Source organism: Copidosoma floridanum, unplaced genomic scaffold (genome assembly GCF_036245765.1).
Source record: "Copidosoma floridanum isolate Cflo_tuat_1 unplaced genomic scaffold, Cflo_Japanese_pri ptg000007l, whole genome shotgun sequence".
Classification (NCBI taxonomy): domain Eukaryota; kingdom Metazoa; phylum Arthropoda; class Insecta; order Hymenoptera; family Encyrtidae; genus Copidosoma; species Copidosoma floridanum.
This window is the reverse complement of record NW_028321884.1, coordinates 14,831,810-14,849,793: the sequence shown is the minus strand read 5'-3', so window position 1 is coordinate 14,849,793 and position 17,984 is coordinate 14,831,810. Positions and strand designations below refer to the sequence as shown.

The 17,984-nt window shown below is 30.9% G+C and overlaps 1 protein-coding gene across 1 annotated transcript; it reads left to right on the top strand.

Annotated features, from left to right (window-relative positions):
• The first annotated feature begins 2,278 nt into the window (after positions 1–2,278).
• On the top strand, positions 2,279–17,738 carry LOC149375434 (uncharacterized). Its single transcript, XM_089589018.1, has 4 exons — positions 2,279–2,310; positions 14,190–14,385; positions 14,473–14,532; positions 17,553–17,738. The coding sequence occupies exons 2-4, from the start codon at positions 14,194–14,196 to the stop codon at positions 17,727–17,729; spliced, it is 429 nt and encodes a 142-aa protein (XP_089445144.1). The 5' UTR covers positions 2,279–2,310; positions 14,190–14,193; the 3' UTR covers positions 17,730–17,738.
• The last annotated feature ends 246 nt before the right edge of the window (positions 17,739–17,984 follow it).

Here is a 17,984-nt window from a genome sequence, read left to right as displayed (position 1 = left end):
TTAGTGATGAAGGATATTATTCTTGTCGAGGAACATCCTGGCTTAGTAAAAATCAGAAAACTAATATCTATGTAGAAATACACGATAAGTTATATGGTGGGTTAATTGTTTTTTTTAATTATTTGAATATGTAGATTAAAACCTGAATATTTTTCATTCGTTTTGTTGCAGATCATAATTATACATACCTTAATTTAACGTATAATAAAGGGAAAAGACACTTTGCAGTAGAATCTCACAATCGTGTAATTTTCATTGCCGACGTAGATGTATTTCCGAAGCCAACTCTTGAGTGGTAACAAATTATTTTGATAAAATATTTTTTACCTACATTAAAAATATATTCCTTGCAAGAAATTTACTAAAGCTATGAAAATGATTTGCACGCAACACCCACGAAGAATTGTTATGGAATCGAAAGAAGATTTTATCATATCGCATGCCACATCCACGAGCAGTTTTATAATAATAAAACCGACCAAGATTAACCAAGGCACTTATACTTTGAGGGCAAGCAACAGTGCTGGAGTGCGATCCTTAAGTTTAAGTGTCAAAATTTACAGTAATTTCGATTTTTTAAAAGCTTTGCATGATCTAATCACCATACTCGGACGACCTAAGACTTTTTTACTTTTATGGCCTTGGGTCGTAATATACTAATCACTAAAAAATAAATTTCAGAGCCAAATTGCTTGCCAACTACCTATATATCCGATGTTGATAGAACTAAACCTTTTCACGAAATGAATAAAAATGCAACGTTCAGGTGTACTAGCCATTGTCCCTCTAAGCCTAATGTAACGTGGTTGTACCGAGAATGCCCAACATATTATTCCGATAAGGGTTGCAAGGACTTTGAGTTTGAGGTGATTTTTGTTTGATTAGAAGGATTCGTTTGATTATTTTATACACAAGTACGCGTAATTTTTATTCGAGGACGTTGAAGCGGATTCATAAACGACAAGAAAATTAAAAAATTTGCCTGACTCTTTCTTATCAACATATATACGTAGCTTATCTATAGTTATTTTTTCCGTGACATGAAATAGAATGTAACGTTCCAATTAAACTTAGTATTGTATCTAGAGTACAGCAATGTTATCTTAAGTATAATATAAAACATAAGGTAATACTTAAAGAGTTAATCCCTTTTCCACATCTTACCATTTGAAGAAGTTCTTTAACTTTCTTGAGTAAGAGAAGTTAACTTTAAATTTATTGTATTTTACTTTAATTTGAGGGAAAAATTTTTTTTTGCCAAATGATGATGTAACTAGCTCTTAAATAACGATAAATGTAACTGCATTCAGTCCACTGGAATGTGTAGCTTGCAGTCATCAATGTAAATCTAAACCAATACGTATTCGTATTACTGGTACATAAATTTTTCTCTATGATTTTAATTTAAATATTATAAAAAATATTCATTCCGCAATTTTTACTAACTTTTTTGTATTTCTTTTTCATAACGATAAAAAGGATATCACAAATCTGTTTCAAGTTGACAAGAATTTTGAAGAACTCTTTGTAGGTGATAACGTGACTGTAACCTGTACTGTTGTTAAGTACGTATACTCTAAAATTAGATGGGTAAAAAAAGCTTACCATGATAATAGTTTTAGTACGTTACTGTTATATTTATTAGAACAAATTAAAGTTGAACAACACAAATTCTTAAAATAAAAATTTTATTCCAGAAATAATGGATATTACATGAAACAACACTAGATATATCGATCGTGCTAGATTCTCTTGATCGAAAATATGCAGAATTCCGATCAAGCTGAATACACTTGCGAAACGTGGGACAGAAACGTTTGATATAACTATAGAAACTTGGACCTGAAAGTTCAAGGTAATGGTATGAATAATAAAAATAATAATAACAACAACAATAACAAACAATGATAATAAGAACATTACTAATAATAATTGTAACAGTAACAATATTAGGAATAGTAATACTATACCAGCAAGTCTCAAAAAAATAATTCCTCATTACATAATTATTAGTGCCAGAAATACCTACCATAAAAGATACAAATATGAATATCACAGAAATTGTCTTGGGGTAGAAGGATGCTTTGAATACTATTACTCTATTTTGCAAAACCAAAGGATCACCAACATCTGGTTTTATGTGGTACAAGGATGGTGAGCCCTTAGAATCATCGGAACAATTCAGATCATTAGACAATAATTAAAAATATGAGATAATATATCTTTTGGACAGTGACAGTGGAAATTGCTCGTGTCTTGCCAGAAATCACTTTAGGGAAGTCCGAAAATCTCAAAAATTCGTGGTGAAAGGTATGAAAACGTTACATGCATTATTATATCCTTTTATATAAGGAACTAGCAGCCCCCCGTCTCGGCTTCGCCCGAGACTTACTAAATAAAACACCGTAGTGTGTTGACATGTAATGTGAAACATTTTCAGTTATAAATTTTACACATATTCCTGATACATCTAAGAACAAAAATCTTCTTATTGAAAACATATTTTTTCAAAATCCTTATAGTTTATTTGGTTAAATAATGAGGTGTAAAAATTCGAAAAAATTATTATGCTGAAAAGTACCGTGCGTTCTTTATACGATAAAATAATCGGTGGCCATAAAAAGCCGTTGATTTACAGTTTTCCCCGTGTAATTCACGAAAACGGTTATTTTTTAAAGCTGTTAAGATTTTAAACCCCCAAAAAATTTATATTAAAAAAAAATTTTTTTTCTCATATCTCACAACTTTATTACCAGAGCAACAAAGTCCTGAAACTTAAAACCTACATTTTTATTGCCACAAAAACACAAATACATTTTCTACTCATTAAAAAATCTGAAGTAGGATTTTTAAAGATTTCAGAGATTGCTGTGAGGGAACAATGAAAAGCTAATCTTTCACGTAATGGACTCTTTAGTTGTCAATTTTGACGCTGCTGTTTCAATCTCGATATATTTTCTGCGTCAGTTTCTTGACGCCTAAGTAAAATTGTATTTATTAGATACACTTGAAGTTTTTCTTCCGATTCACCCTCTTGCGACTTTTGGCATGCTTAAAATTTGTGTGACCCCTAAAGCATGTTTTCTGTCAACTTTGTTAAGTTCTAATCCATTTGTTGGCAAGGTAGTTCGACGTCCGATGGCCCTAAAAAAGACCGGTGAGCTTTTTAAGTTAACTCTTTCTTGACTGCAGTTAACAGCAATTGTGACTGCCTGGATACCTTAGGGAGATCTTCTCTGGCCTGCTGTTAAAAACCCAGACTGATCGGGAGAAAAATTAAAAAGTCCAAAGCTTTGGGGCTAGTTGTAGTGCTCTTTCCCAACGTCTCCCGGTATAACGTCAAAGACGTTGGTGTCTAAAGCACCTTTTTTATTTGCAGATTCAGTTGTTTCAGTGATCTTAGATGGGGAGATTGGTTAGTGATACTTGTCCAGTGGAGGCTGTCCCGTTGGCTCAAGTTTTTTTTCCTAAATAGCTGTTATAGGTTTGCCCAACGCAGACTCTGGAGAGGATCAGTGATTCCTGGTTGAATGCTTAGAGTCGAGAGGGTAGTATAGGGTCGTCGGTCCCCGGGTTTTCCAGCCTCGCGAAGAACAACTCCGCAGGTGACGTTGTGCGTCTGCTAGTGAATGGTTGACTTGGTTTAATAGTGCCCGTCTTTAGTTAATATTGTCTTTTAGTCGAGGAATTGCTTCCGGAAATAGTAGTAAAAATGTATTTGTTGGCAAGGTAGTTTATACTTAGGTGGCCCCTAAAAAGAACCGATGAAATTGATGGTTAAGTAGGGAACGTAAATACCTCTAATGGCCCTAAAAAGCGCCAGTGGTAAAACTTCCAGGTTATTCTTATTCCTGATGATGAAGAGCTGGCTACGGTTGCTTGATTCTTACCCTGAGAGTCTCGATATACGGAGACTGCGATAGAGGGAGGTGAGCTGCTGACCAAAGAATATCTTGTCTCGGGTCGTTCCCCGGATAACCAACCGCTCATCGTTAGACGAGAACATGTGGGTAAGCGCATTGGGGACGCGACGACCAAGAAGGTAGCCGTTGTGGCTGCCCGTGCCCCTCAGAGCTGTTTTCCCTTGCTTACATTTGTAGCCACAAATTCTCTAACTGCACCCGGTAGAATGGTGGGACTGCCACACAACTATGAAGAGTTGGTGCAGATTGTGCTCTTGCTAGATATGTCTCCTGGTATTGTGGCAGAGACGGCATCAGTTGGAAATAATTTTTTTTTTTTTGATCGCACTCGTCGAGATTCAGGGTGAATGGACACCTAGGTCCCTTTCCCCTTAGAGAAGAGTGTCGTCCGTAACCGAGATACCCAGCTGCAAGACTATTATGAGCATTCTCAATAGAACTCGTTGAATTGCCGAATATCGACTACAACACTATGGAGACGCTCCAGCCTATTATAACCACACTTATTTAATTATGTTTCAGGTAGCTTCGATTTTATTTCGACGCCACCTGGCGGATTTTACTGAACTAAAGTGAAAAGCTGGCATATTTTTGCAAAACTTTGAGCTCATTTATTGCTATTGTTATTAAATTTTTTAAGATAAAAACTATACTAAAACCATCTAGGAAGTATTATGAATCAGTGTGCAAAATTTCAACAAAATCGGTTCAGTAGTTTTCGCGGTTAGCGATTACAACGGTTTTAGCGCTTCTGCTTTATATATTAGTAAGATAAGATAAGATTATCTGTCTATACTATATATATATATAGACAAAAGTGAGATTTAGTTCTTCGCAGCCCCCTCCCCTCTTCAGCTACCTCTCAATGCGTATAGTTGTTTGCTTATTTTTTCGTAATTTTTGATGTAGAAATACTTTAAGCAACCTCTTTTTGCTCCTCCTACCTTCCCCTCTACCATCGCTTATTTAAGTAATCTTTTCCTTGTCCATCTCAACTATTTCTGAAGATATCATTTTTAATTATTAAAAAATTCAACGGAATATTAAGAATTAAACTGACTAAAACAATCAAGCTCTAAAAATAAGAAATATCTACGCAAATATATATATCTACCTATCGTGTGTGGTGAATCAAAGGGGTCATTCTCAGCATAATTTTTTTGGTTTTTTTTTGGTAAAGGTTCTAAAAAAAAAATATTTTAGTATCTAACTTATAGTTACATCTTATTTCTAAGATTATAGCTAGTGTTACGTAGGATAAACAAGCTGGTAAGGAGGTGCGACACGAAAAGAACTCAACTCGTTAGTCAATTATTTATTAGCTTCTTGAAGGCAGAGGTGTGTGTGTTTCGCGCGGTGTTTTCTACTTATCGTTCGGTCTCTTGCCTAAAAGACGCTCGAGTGCCCCGATTCGTGTCTCGCAGGGCCTTATATAAGCTCTTTCCCCCTATTGGTGTCCTTTACTAGCGTAGGCTTGTCGTTACTAGGGTGAGTCAGTATGATATGCCCAGCATATCGTTCATAACACTAGTTCAAGTAATAGAAAAATATTAAATATCCAATTATTTTTGTATTAAATATTACCAATTCTTATTTGACAAATGTGAATCACGTTAACATCAGTTCAATGACAACATTCATATCGCAAATCAACCAAAAAAAAGTGTGATAAAATTTAAAATGTTTAAATATAACTAACGTAGTAACAAACATTTATTATTATTAAATTATAAATATACTTCTAGAATACCCAAAAAATATGCAGTTTCATACGTCTTATTGATTTTAGCACATTGTTTATTAAGAAGAAACGTCACTAATCTAACATAATTATTTATTAATTCAATACTTTTCTTACTTTGAACTGTTTTGTGATTAATGCAAATTAAAGTTTGTTAAAAATTTACAAAAAAAAATTGAATATTTCAATTATTTTTTATGCAATAAATATCCTGGGATGATAAAAAATATAAAAAGAACTAAAAATTACTTATCTTGTGGGGTACATTGCTGTGGGGTAAGCATCTTGTGGGATACTTGCCAATTATCATTCAAAATCAAAACTCATTTTAATTGATATCTTGTATGCTGTAAGAATGATAGTTACGGTATTTGCAAATGTACGAAGTTCTTATTTTGGCTCTTATTACAGTTATTATTATTCTTATCATAATAATTATCATCGTTCTCCCGACTATTATTGACATTATCATTATTTTAATTGTCGTTACTATAGTTATTATTACGATTGTTATTATTATTATTATTATTATTATTATTATTATTATTATTATTAATATCATTATCATTATTATCATCGTTATGACTATCATATATTATTATCATTATCATAATGATCATCATCGCTATTTATTATCTCATTAAGGTCAACATAATTATTATTATCATGTAGCCCCATTGCTTTACTCAGACTTGTTTACAAAAATATTATCTTATAGAATTATAAGTTTCTCGTTAAAAAAAAAAAAAAAGATTATTTAATGAATTGATAGTGTAAACAACGTTCGTAAAAAATTAACGAGATATTAATCAAAAAATTTTATTTTCCTCTAAGATTTTTGTTAAAAGTTATTTGTAAATGTTTGTATAACTTGAAACCCGTATTATTCAAGACAAGTAGATGCTTTAATTTTGATATCTTATTACTATTTGAGTAAAACAATTCATATTTGACACAATGTAAGAATAATTTAAATGCAAAAAATAAAGTTCATAAAAATATGCAACCATACTTTACTAAGAATAGAAATAATATGTCCAATCAATTATTCAAGTAATAATAATTATAAATATTCTTTTTTCTGCTTCACCATGTACTAAAATTCTTACTATTAAGCAGTTTATTATAGTCAGGAAAAAATTAAAAGTAATTGTTCTTGCAAAGATAAAATGATGTTGTCACCTGTAGGTTATTAAAAAAAAAGCATTCAAGGCAGCCGTTATTTTGAGATAGAAAATTTATACAATTTATCGGGTTGCATGATAGATTGTTTGGTTTTGTATCATTTAACACGAATGTATTGCAAGAAAAAAAATTATTCATAGTTTAAAATAACGCGATCAAGATTGCCATACTAATCTCATTACTTGAGTGATTTAAAGTAACAAGTCAGTTGTACATTTATAATAATATTACAGGCATTAAAAAAAACATTATTTTTGAACAAACAAATAATTGAAATCCTCAAAATCAAAATAAATGAAAGGTTTATTAGCCAAATACCGAAATATCAAATTTGTTTAATTACTAATATACATAGTTTTCTACGTAAAAAAAAACAGAAAGGCAGTTATATGAAATGCAACATCAGTATCAAAATCTATAACGACTAAAAATCATGACATTTGTAGTTCTTCAAAAGATGAGTCAATTAACATTCCAGATCATACATAATTAAATAAGTTATCATAATTTGTAGACCCAATGGTATATATTTGTTAGTGTTTTCTTAGGGATTTTTAGGTAGGACTAAAAACACTTTTGAATATAATAAATGTGAAAAACATATTCTGATTTACTTTTATTGTATGCACTGTGTTTACTAGTAAGAACTCAACAAACTTTAAACTATTAACATACATTTATATTGACTCGTAAGGCATATAGCAATACAAAAATTCAAATGATATATAAGTTACTATTTCGTATATTAAATTCGAAGACCCTTATTTTAAGTTAAAGCAGGGTGTCGCCTAAAGGAGTGCGCATGTCGTAGAGATTTACTAAAATACGTACACACATGCTTAAGATAATATAACTAAAACAATTTGTAAAAATCTTAGGATCTGCAGTAGTTTGTTTTTCAGTGTGTCTCCAACTCCTTGAAAGTTCTTAAGCTACATGGATTTTCAAGATACGAAGTAGGCTATTCACTTTTTTTGGCTTTTACATCATCTCAACCGTAATTGACATATTATATTTTTATAGTCTTCATGGAATTTAAAATATTATACAAGATTATATATGTCTTATTAGGATGAAACTTCTAGCTTCCGCAAAAATAATATGTAAAATTTGCTAACCATGCTTCTTGGATTTATTTTTGTACCTATGATACGGATGTACATAAACAATAGAAACTAACTTTTTATTATTCTGCACAATGACAATTTTTCATAAAAAGATATATAATAGTTGCTATTTAAATACTAAACTATATATCCTGAAATAATTCAATACGTTGCTAAAACGAATTTTGTTACTTTCAAAAAATTAAATAAAATTAGTTTTGTATTCCACAGTTACATTGTGTTCATGCATAGTAGCAAATTATCTATCTTTTAAACATAATTACATAATCGTTTCTCACTTCTGCTTATTATTTTATGCAATTAATTTTACTTATTTAGTATTTATATGTCAAATTAATTGATTTGTTCGAAATTGTTATTACTAAACAGGTTTTACTTATGGCCTTAAGTATCATTTTCTCAATGGAAACTAATACATTTTAATCAATTGAATTATTACTTCAAAGATTTGATAACAAGTAACGTAACACTTTACATGAAAAAAAAATTCATCATCGCAATAATATCACATGTATCATATTATTTGTTAACTGAAAATTTAACTTCTCAATAATTAAACTGTAATTGTTTGTACCAGAAATATTATGATTTGTGTAAAAATAAGCTATCAATAAAACTACATTCTAGAAAAAAACTATTCTACGACCGTTTCATTCTTATTGTTAAAATTCATTTATATCATTAGTTTTCAAGTAACAAAATTACGTACTAATTGAATATTTGTGTATGCATCAACAATTATTGTTTTTCCTTATTACGCACAATAACATCATAAAAATATTTAGTAAGAAAATGTAGTATTAACCAAAGGATATTTTATTTGCAATCAAAATTGAAATATTTGTACAAAAAATGTTTGCATCCTCTTTTAAAAATTCTGATTTAATCGTTATTATTCTAAGTGGTGACAATAATAATAATAATAATAATAATAATAATAATAGTTATTATAATAATAATTATAATAACAATGCCGATAGTTATAAAATTTATGGCAACAATAACATAAATGATAATGTTTACAATAATGATTTTGGAGCTCTTTATAGCTACAGGATTTGTTTGTGAAATCAGAAGTCGATTTTTCTAAGTTTTAGATGATTGAACTGAGGACATCGTCTGGACAAAGATATAGTATAGGATATACACAAATGATTTATATGACTTGCTTACTACCGTCACGATTTTTTGGCAAATGACTGCCCGATAACTTATCTATGAGATCCACATAGTGACCAACCCAGCGTAAACCTCATGATGGTTCATATCATATAATAATCCGTACTAGTTACTGCGTTATAACATGCTTTTTGAGGACAAGGGCTATGTAGTTCGCAGCACACTAAAATGGCTTCTATAAAAGTTTGCATGATCTATAGGTGCGTAATTTATCGAAAATTTGATAAAATACAGAAGGAAAGAACAATCACCATTTTAAGTCAATGAAACATTGAAGATATAAATAGAGGGAAAAAAAATTATTTAGTTTACTCCATTGCAAAATTTTATTATCAGTTCCACTTGCTCCACGTACCTCTAAAGCAATTGTGTCAAAAAAACATTGTCAAACACAAAATGTCTACATAAGACAATACTTCCATTAACTTAAAAGCATGTAGACATTACCCGTACTTTTGAGGAGAGATCCAAAAGCAAACCAGGTGTGGGTCTCAGGACCCCCGGCAGATGTGAAACTTTCAACTTACATGTTATTAAGATTGGTATAACAGAAACTGAGAAAATTAACTTACACCTAATGTAAATAGTTTTTTAAATAAGTTACTAATGTTACATCTGATTCGAGCATTCAAGACATCTTATCCATATGATCTCTCCAACAAGTTGGCAACAACTAACACACACTATAATGAATGAATCTATGTTACCAACATTTTACAACGCAAAGCCAATTCTTTGCCAGCTGATTTAAAAGCCAACAAATTTGTAGTACGGGAAATGTACGCGAGTAGTGCGGGTAACACTTTGAATCATAGATCGTACTGTAGGCAGGCTTCCGCGAAATTTTAAAATTCCAAAACATGGAAGAGATGAAAAGTCTGTTTTTTATATAAAAGCAGACAATTAATAAAACAATAAAAAATGAAGTAGCAATAAAAAAAAACATTTTTTTCTCTAGTGGTTTAATATGTTTTTTTTTCTTCAATGAAAATTCGTTTTTCATCATTCAGGACATTAGATTGGAAAACAAATCACTCAAGATTAAGTATTAATGAAAAATAATACTAAATAAATAATAAAATGGTGATTTCTCGCGTTTTTGCATGATAATACAAAATTTTGTGGTTATCCTGACAAACGGTAAATACAAAAGTTGTAGATCTTTCTATTATCTACAACTATTACGTTTAATTTTTCTTGATACGAGGTACAGATATCATTTTCTACTAAAAAAACATTTTTTTTAACCATTAAGTGCTACATAAATTAATATTTTAACAATAACAATTAAAAAGTCTCCAAATCTTGAAATAATGATTTTTACGTAAAATTTGACGCAGAATACGATTGTCATAATAAAAACTCGATTCATGTTGGTGGCAATTGTTAAATATCAATTGAAACAATTAAATTATTAATAACTATATTAGTTTGTTGATAATTTTTTTTTTCAATGTTCAACTCGTTAGCTACGAAAGTGCCATTGGTGAGAATTTGGTAGCTTTTAAGGATTCAGAGCTATACATTGTTTGAAATGAGTCTCCAACCACTATTATGACATTTGTTACAACTAATAAAATTGAAAATAGGCGATAAAAAAAATTCCTCGGACACGTATCTCTAATTTTTTAATATAGAAACTGGAAAACAATTTTCAGCTGAATCGGAGAGGTGAAAATAAATTTTTAGCAAAATCCGTTCGGTTTGTAAAAGAATGACCCATGTACAAAAACTGAATAGTGTTACGTGGGATTCTAAAGGTTCGAGGTGCTTAATAACAACGCGGCAGTTAAATTCAATCAATCACTTTATTGCTGTATTCCTTGAGGGAAGGCGCTTTGCGATTCCGAGTTACTTGTTGCGACTATCCTCCTTCTAGTCCCGACGTTCTAGAGCCCTGTGGCCACTGCTGCGGGCCTTTTTATGCTCTTTCTTCCCCCACTTGTGCTCCTTCCTAATACTAATAGCTGAGGCCCATCCCACGTAGTATGTTTCATACTGTACGTGACAATAGTTTCACTAGGATCTCTACGATTTTAAAAGTTTTTTACTTATACGATTTAGTAATCAACGAATTGATACGCTTTTTTCTCGATACTTCTTTTTATTGTTTTAAACTTCGTTTTAGTAAAACTCTAAAAATAATCATGGGGTAATCAAAGTATTAAAGACAATTTACTTTGAATTAGAGAAAAAATTATTTTTTGGATTATCGTACATTTCTCTTTTCCTTAGATCACCTTTGTAAAAGTCATTAATAAATTTGAAATTAAAATAACGGTGTAGATTTTCAGTTATATTTTCGAGCAGCATCGGAGTAGTTGTGTTATTATTTGTCCAACGTGAACATCAAACTAAAAGAATGTACATTTATTTATTCATCATTTTTTGTTTGAGGTAAAATGCTGTAATCTGTAATTTTGTCAAAAAAGTGTTATTTGATCTTTTAAAATTTTTTACTTATTCATAAAAAAAAAACACATAACCGTAGTTATTAAATGCTTTACTGGCCATCACCTTATTTTACAGCCCTTAAAGTTTAATAGGAAATATAAAAAAATGTATGACCACAAACCAATAGACGGAAAGAACCGAAATGCTGTAGGGTTTTGTGCTTGTCATAAATTGTTAGATATTCTTATTAAAAAGTATCACCATCAACTAACATGATAACGAACTTATATTTCATGTCTACCAAATTATTAATAAGATATACAATATCGTTCAAGTCAAAATTTTTATGTTATTGTAATTGTATTAACAAATTTAACCATTTTGAAGGTAACGAGTATGCGTATTCCAATGAATTTTTAGGATATAGTAATTAATATTATAGTTTTTTATAACTGTACTGCAGTATTTTTATAAAGAACCACTAATTGCGAGTACATGAATACAAGCACTATTTGAGATTCTTTGACATAAAATTGAAAAAAATCATTGTATTTTTCCATTGCTACCTAAACTTCTTTATGATTCTCTGCGCACTACGAGAAATGTTCCATAAAATGAACCAATACATGCGTTAGAAGTTTTTTAAATCAACACTACAGCACAAAGTGAATAATACATTGAACTATCCTTGACCTTGACATGGTAACCACCATCCCCACCACCACCACTCCAAACTAATCGAGTATTGAAGTCCATTGCTCCCACCAATTACAATGTTTAGTGAGGCCACGTATCCACTCGCAGCAAATAAGAGCTACTTTTGCTGCTACTCTTTAAATTCGACGACCAATCTACTTTGACTCACGAGCTTTTTTTCTCCTACCTCACTTGGGTTAACGCGAGCTCAACCAAGTGCTTTTTTCTCCTACACCAGCAAGCTTTAGATATTTTTGGCTTCTTGTATTATTTTATTCACGAGTGTTCAGACTATGTATTGATCTTTCGTGTCTAGTATGTCGATATGTTTATAATAAAGAGATTTTGTTGCAGATGATTTATATAAAATTAGCATTTTATAAAGACATGTAGACGTACCTACGCGTTATGGCATCTGATTCAATTCTTCTTGCACTGTTGGGTATTACATTGGTTACAAGTCGACAGCTAGAAGAGTTTTTACATGAAATGCATGCAAAAAACACGCTGTCATCTGCTACTTAATTATTTTAACTGTTTTGACCAACATTTTCAGAGTATAGAGATATTAGTGGAGCACGAAGAGCTGACCTTAAGAGTTGCGAAAATTGAAGCAATTCCTTACCAAGCTCCACTGTATTATAGCGTGACACTTTTTTCTCCCTTTTTTTTCTTGTGTAGTAGAGACACCCTGACGTTGGTCTTTTTTACCAAGGAGATAGAGCTTGTTTTTGCCTTTTGCAATGCTATCTTTGGAGAATTGAGATACTCTACGTCCATCGAAAATTTATCTCTACTGCTAAGACCAGATTTCTCGTTGTCGGAGCAGTTTCAAAAGATATTGTAAATAAATTTGATAGCAAAGAACATCCGTAACCATTAAGCTGAGGTATGTTTTGGTCAAATTGACGATTTCAACGACATTACCCTTTATTTTGACACTCACACGTACGTGAGATAACCCATGGTAACTCTTTTTATACGCGCAGAAAAGAATTACAAGAATTTTGAAAGTAAAAGCAATGGTAATCCTGTGATAATTTGTCATTACGTTAATTTTTACCATAAATGTTCATGAATTTTTATGGTACTTTACAGTAATTTTTATGATAACTGTAAAATTTATCCAACATTCACTATAATTTTTACTGTTCGGCAACGGTAAAATTTTCCCTGAAAGTGAATATAGCTATAGGCTGCAGGGTCACGTGGTCTGTAGGGAAGTGCTGACCAGATATCTCTGTTGTAGTGGGCTATACAAACCGTATGAGAGAACGAGATAGACAAATATCCACACAGGTCTATAATTTGTAGGTTAGTCCGCGCTTTAGCAGACAACTGATCAGGTGCTCGGCTTTCCCCTCCAGCCAATGTGACCCTGCATCCTACAGCTATATATACTCTTTCAGTGGAAATTTTACCGTTACCGTATAGTAAAAATTATAGTGAATTTTGGATAAATTTTACAGTTATCATAAAAATTACTGTAAACTACAGTAAGCATTCATTATCATCTACGGTAAAAATTTACGTAATGACAAGCTATCACAGGATTACCGTTGCTTTTACGGTAAAAATTCCTGTAATTCTTTTCTGCGTGTGCAAATCTTCCAACAGTAATTACGAAAGGTATGACGTAGAGTAACGTCATCTAAGCCTTTTTTTTACAAAAAACAGTTGTATGAAACAGATTCAAAGAAAGTTTATTAAACATTTATCAACAACAAAGCACCTACCTAAGCGCATACTAGCAAGTATCATTAATAAATTCATCCACAGAAATGTTGAGTGAGCAAGATATCAATAGGTATTAGCTATATACGACAGTGATGTCATGAACGTGACACGTACAGCAGAAATACTGGAAACCATTTCGTTGTTCGTTAGTTGCTCATGAGACTTTTCTAATCTAGCACCTACGCAGTTACATAATTGTATTTGTAGAAAAATGTCGGATGAGCACTATCGTATGGCAATGGCAATCCTTGTGGGAGATTATGACCAAAGGCACGAGGTTGGCGTCTCTTCTTGTGGCCGTGATTCTCATTTGATTACCTATTCCAGCAACGCCACCGAAGAGTCGAGGCAATTAGACCTGAAACCCAGCAAAGATTATTGCCCTTTACCTATCAGTAATCAGGTAAGGCTATTTGGCAATTGCATTTCAATATTTAAATGTCTCTAAGATTTTTTCTCAAAACTGAACGAAATTGTGGTTTTATGCAAGGAGGTACACGAGACGGAGTTGGATTGCGCTGAATTTGACAAAGACACAATTAAGGTCACTGTAAGTATCAAAATGTTTTTCTTTGTCCTTCTTCTCATTTATTTTTTAAACGTTTTATGTTTTGCATGGTTTATCCTTAAATTAAGTAGAGAAAGTCGATGAGAATTTTCTAATATTCTGGAAGTAGAAAAAATGTTCAACTGTCAAAACTCTTGTAATAAAGTGTAATTAATGGGCATAAAGTAAATCTCATCAAAAAACTACTGGGCGGGTAAATCAAGCCTCGAATAACGTTTAATAAGAAATTCGTGCACTGCGACAAAAACTGTTGGGATCTTTTCTTATAATGATCAGAATACATCGAAAAAGGGTTTTGGGACGTAATCGTACCAGTTTTCTTTGTTGTAAGACAAATAATGTAAATAGAGCGGAGTTTTTCTTTGAATTTTGCTTACAACTTGTTTTGAACCATCGCATTGCAAAAGCAGCCGAAGATAATTTGTTCATTATTTGATAATTTATTCATCAGTACTAGTAAAATTAAATAAATTCTTTTTTTTGATTAGGTGTAGAGCAAGACAAGTGCATAAATCTCCATCTAAAGCTTTAACTTCACAACATGATTAACTTTAACATTTTTTAATAAAATTATCAAAAATTCTCAATTCGTAAAATACTACTAATAGAAATCTTTGATGACGCGCAACAATTTTTATCCAATATTTAAGATGATGTCACACAACGATTAAATAAAAAACTCATTTATTTACTCTAGACCTTACTATGGCAAACTTTAAATATGGATTCGATTTAGGATACCGACTAGAATAACAAGGATTATGGATAATATTAAAAATTTTGTTTACACAAACAAATTGTTATAACTCTGTCTTTTATTTTTCGGTGTTGCAACGAATCTCACTTGATATAGTATATTTGTATACGAATTAAAAATAATAACTTCAATAATGTATTTTTAACCATATTTATCAACAATTAAGTGTTTATTACGATTTTTAATATTAAAACTCTTTTTCAACTTATAAAAGTTTTACTAATTATGTACGATATATCTTGTTATTCAGAAGGGGTAGCAATCGTTACATTAATTCATAATACCTAAGAAAAAGAAAATATAATACTTTAATACTTTGATGTTTTATACATTTATGTGTCTCCTCGCTAAATAAAAAATTGATATAGTTTTATAAATCCATGTTATAATAAATCATTACATTAAAAAAAAAATTTGTTATGTAATTACATACACTTTAAACAAACAAGTCTGCACGTTTATCGTATTATATAAAATACATGTACAAATAACAAACAGTATTTTACATTTCTCGTTTTTTAGGATTGGAGTATATTTACTGTCGCTACCACTAATATGAGTTACGCCGGCGTATGGAAAGTTATCAAAATCATTGTTTTTAATAATACCGTTAACGATTCCGACTGTCTTGTGCTCTATTCTCCAAGTTATTTCTATTACGTCCTCATCCTCATATTAACTTCAAGACATCTGTTTTTTTTGGATGACTTTAACTTGTGCCTTAAAATTTCGTCAGAGCAAAAAGCGTTAGCACTTATAAATCGTCCATTTTCAACATAAGACAGATTTTTAATTTAGTATAAAGGTTACCTGTGTGGCTGAAATGGTGTACGTGTGTGTTTATATTTGCAATTTTTTTGACTTACTCAAGTTATTATAATTCAATTAGGCTCAACATTCGTCAGTTGTTTTGGGTTGACTGTCTAAGCTAATAGTTGAAATTTGGATAAGTTTTATTTAAGGAAAAAATTTTTCTAGCATTTTTAGTGCTGTACTCTTGAAAACTTATTTGTATGTTATAACAAAATAACATTAAAATTCTATCCTATTGTAACACCTTTTCTTCGCTGCCTTCTAAATTGGTTGTGTCTCACATGCAAGATAAAGTATTTTGCACAAATTCAGCCACTCATTTCCTTTCTTTTCCCATCCTTTCTTCCATACACAAGCAATTTGTTTTAAAATTATATTAAGAATAAGCAGCCGCGGAGTGGTAACAAAAAGTAAGGCTCATAAAAAAAATACACTGCAAGAGAGAGCCCTTAAATAATGCTTTTTTATAAGTACGAAGTATGAAGTAATTGGTAGGCACCCTCAAATTTTCGTACGTGGAAGACAAAATCAAACTTTTTCTATGCATGCATCGATGACTTAATTCATGCAACCTGCGGTTCTATATTGATTTATGCTGTTAATTTAAGTCAAAATTATTTACTGTCTAACTGTAAAAATTGATTTGATAATAATTATTGCTGGAAATATGTTATTATAATTTTTTTAATCGTGTTAAAATATATTTTATCAAGTAAAATTAGTTGCCACACAATAAAATACAAGGCGTCAAAGTTATAGTAATTTATTGTGTTGCAAATTTATTTTATAAAAAATTGAGATTCAAATAAATAACTAATATCTTTCTTCGACATTACAGTTCTTGGTATCTTTGGAAAAAGTCATCTTAAAACTTTCATCTAGCTTTGCTGTACGTTTAAGGAACAGAAAATTACTTTTGAACAAATTAATCGTTTCGTAATATCACTTTTAATCGTACATAAAAATCATTAAGCATGGTTAACGATCCCTTAAAAATGTAAGAAAAACTAAATTTTGAAGAAATGTTACGAAAAAGGGGTAGATCTATGAAACTGTGAAATTCTTATTTTAAATAGTATTTTTTGCACTCTTTTTCGCTATCATTTTGCGATAAATTGACTAAGACAATCTTACCAGCATCCTTTAGGAAACAATCAATTAAAAAAATACATTTTACTAAGATATTTTTTAATATATAATGCCCCAAAAAAATTACAAGTATAATAAGAAAGGAAAATCTGATCAATTTTTACTGTTTGTTTAATAACAAAATAAGCCAGCACGGTTATGCCCCAAAACTATTTTTTATATATTCTAATTATAACATAAAGTGATTTTAACAAATTTTGTCGTAGTTAACAGAAAATTTCTTATCACATTTTTTATCCAACTGTCTATACTTGTCAATTAAAACAATATTTTTTTCGTTTAGGTCAAAGGTACATCGATATTAGTTCATGGTACTAAAAAAATTCAACTAAACGAAGCTACAATGACGGTTGGCATTCCCGATCAGTGTGATATGGATAGAGTCGAGGCAGGATTCCGCTCCGACGACATCTTGTATATTCGTTTCCCTTCAAAGAATAAGCCAGCTGTTGAAGTATAGACAGTTAAAAGTGTCAAAAGTTTTTAATAATTTAATATCTAAGTAAAAGAAATAAAAAATGTTAAAAGTAAAAGAATTAAGTGATTGTACTTTATTTAAAAATCTATTTTTTATCTACAATTCTAGAAAATATGTTGGAGTTTTTGTAGTACTGAGCTCATTCATAAAAATAAAAAATAAACAAATAATAGTTGGAAATCTTTGTGAGCTGTCTATAAGTTTAGACAAGCTGATGACATATTTGTCGAATAATAT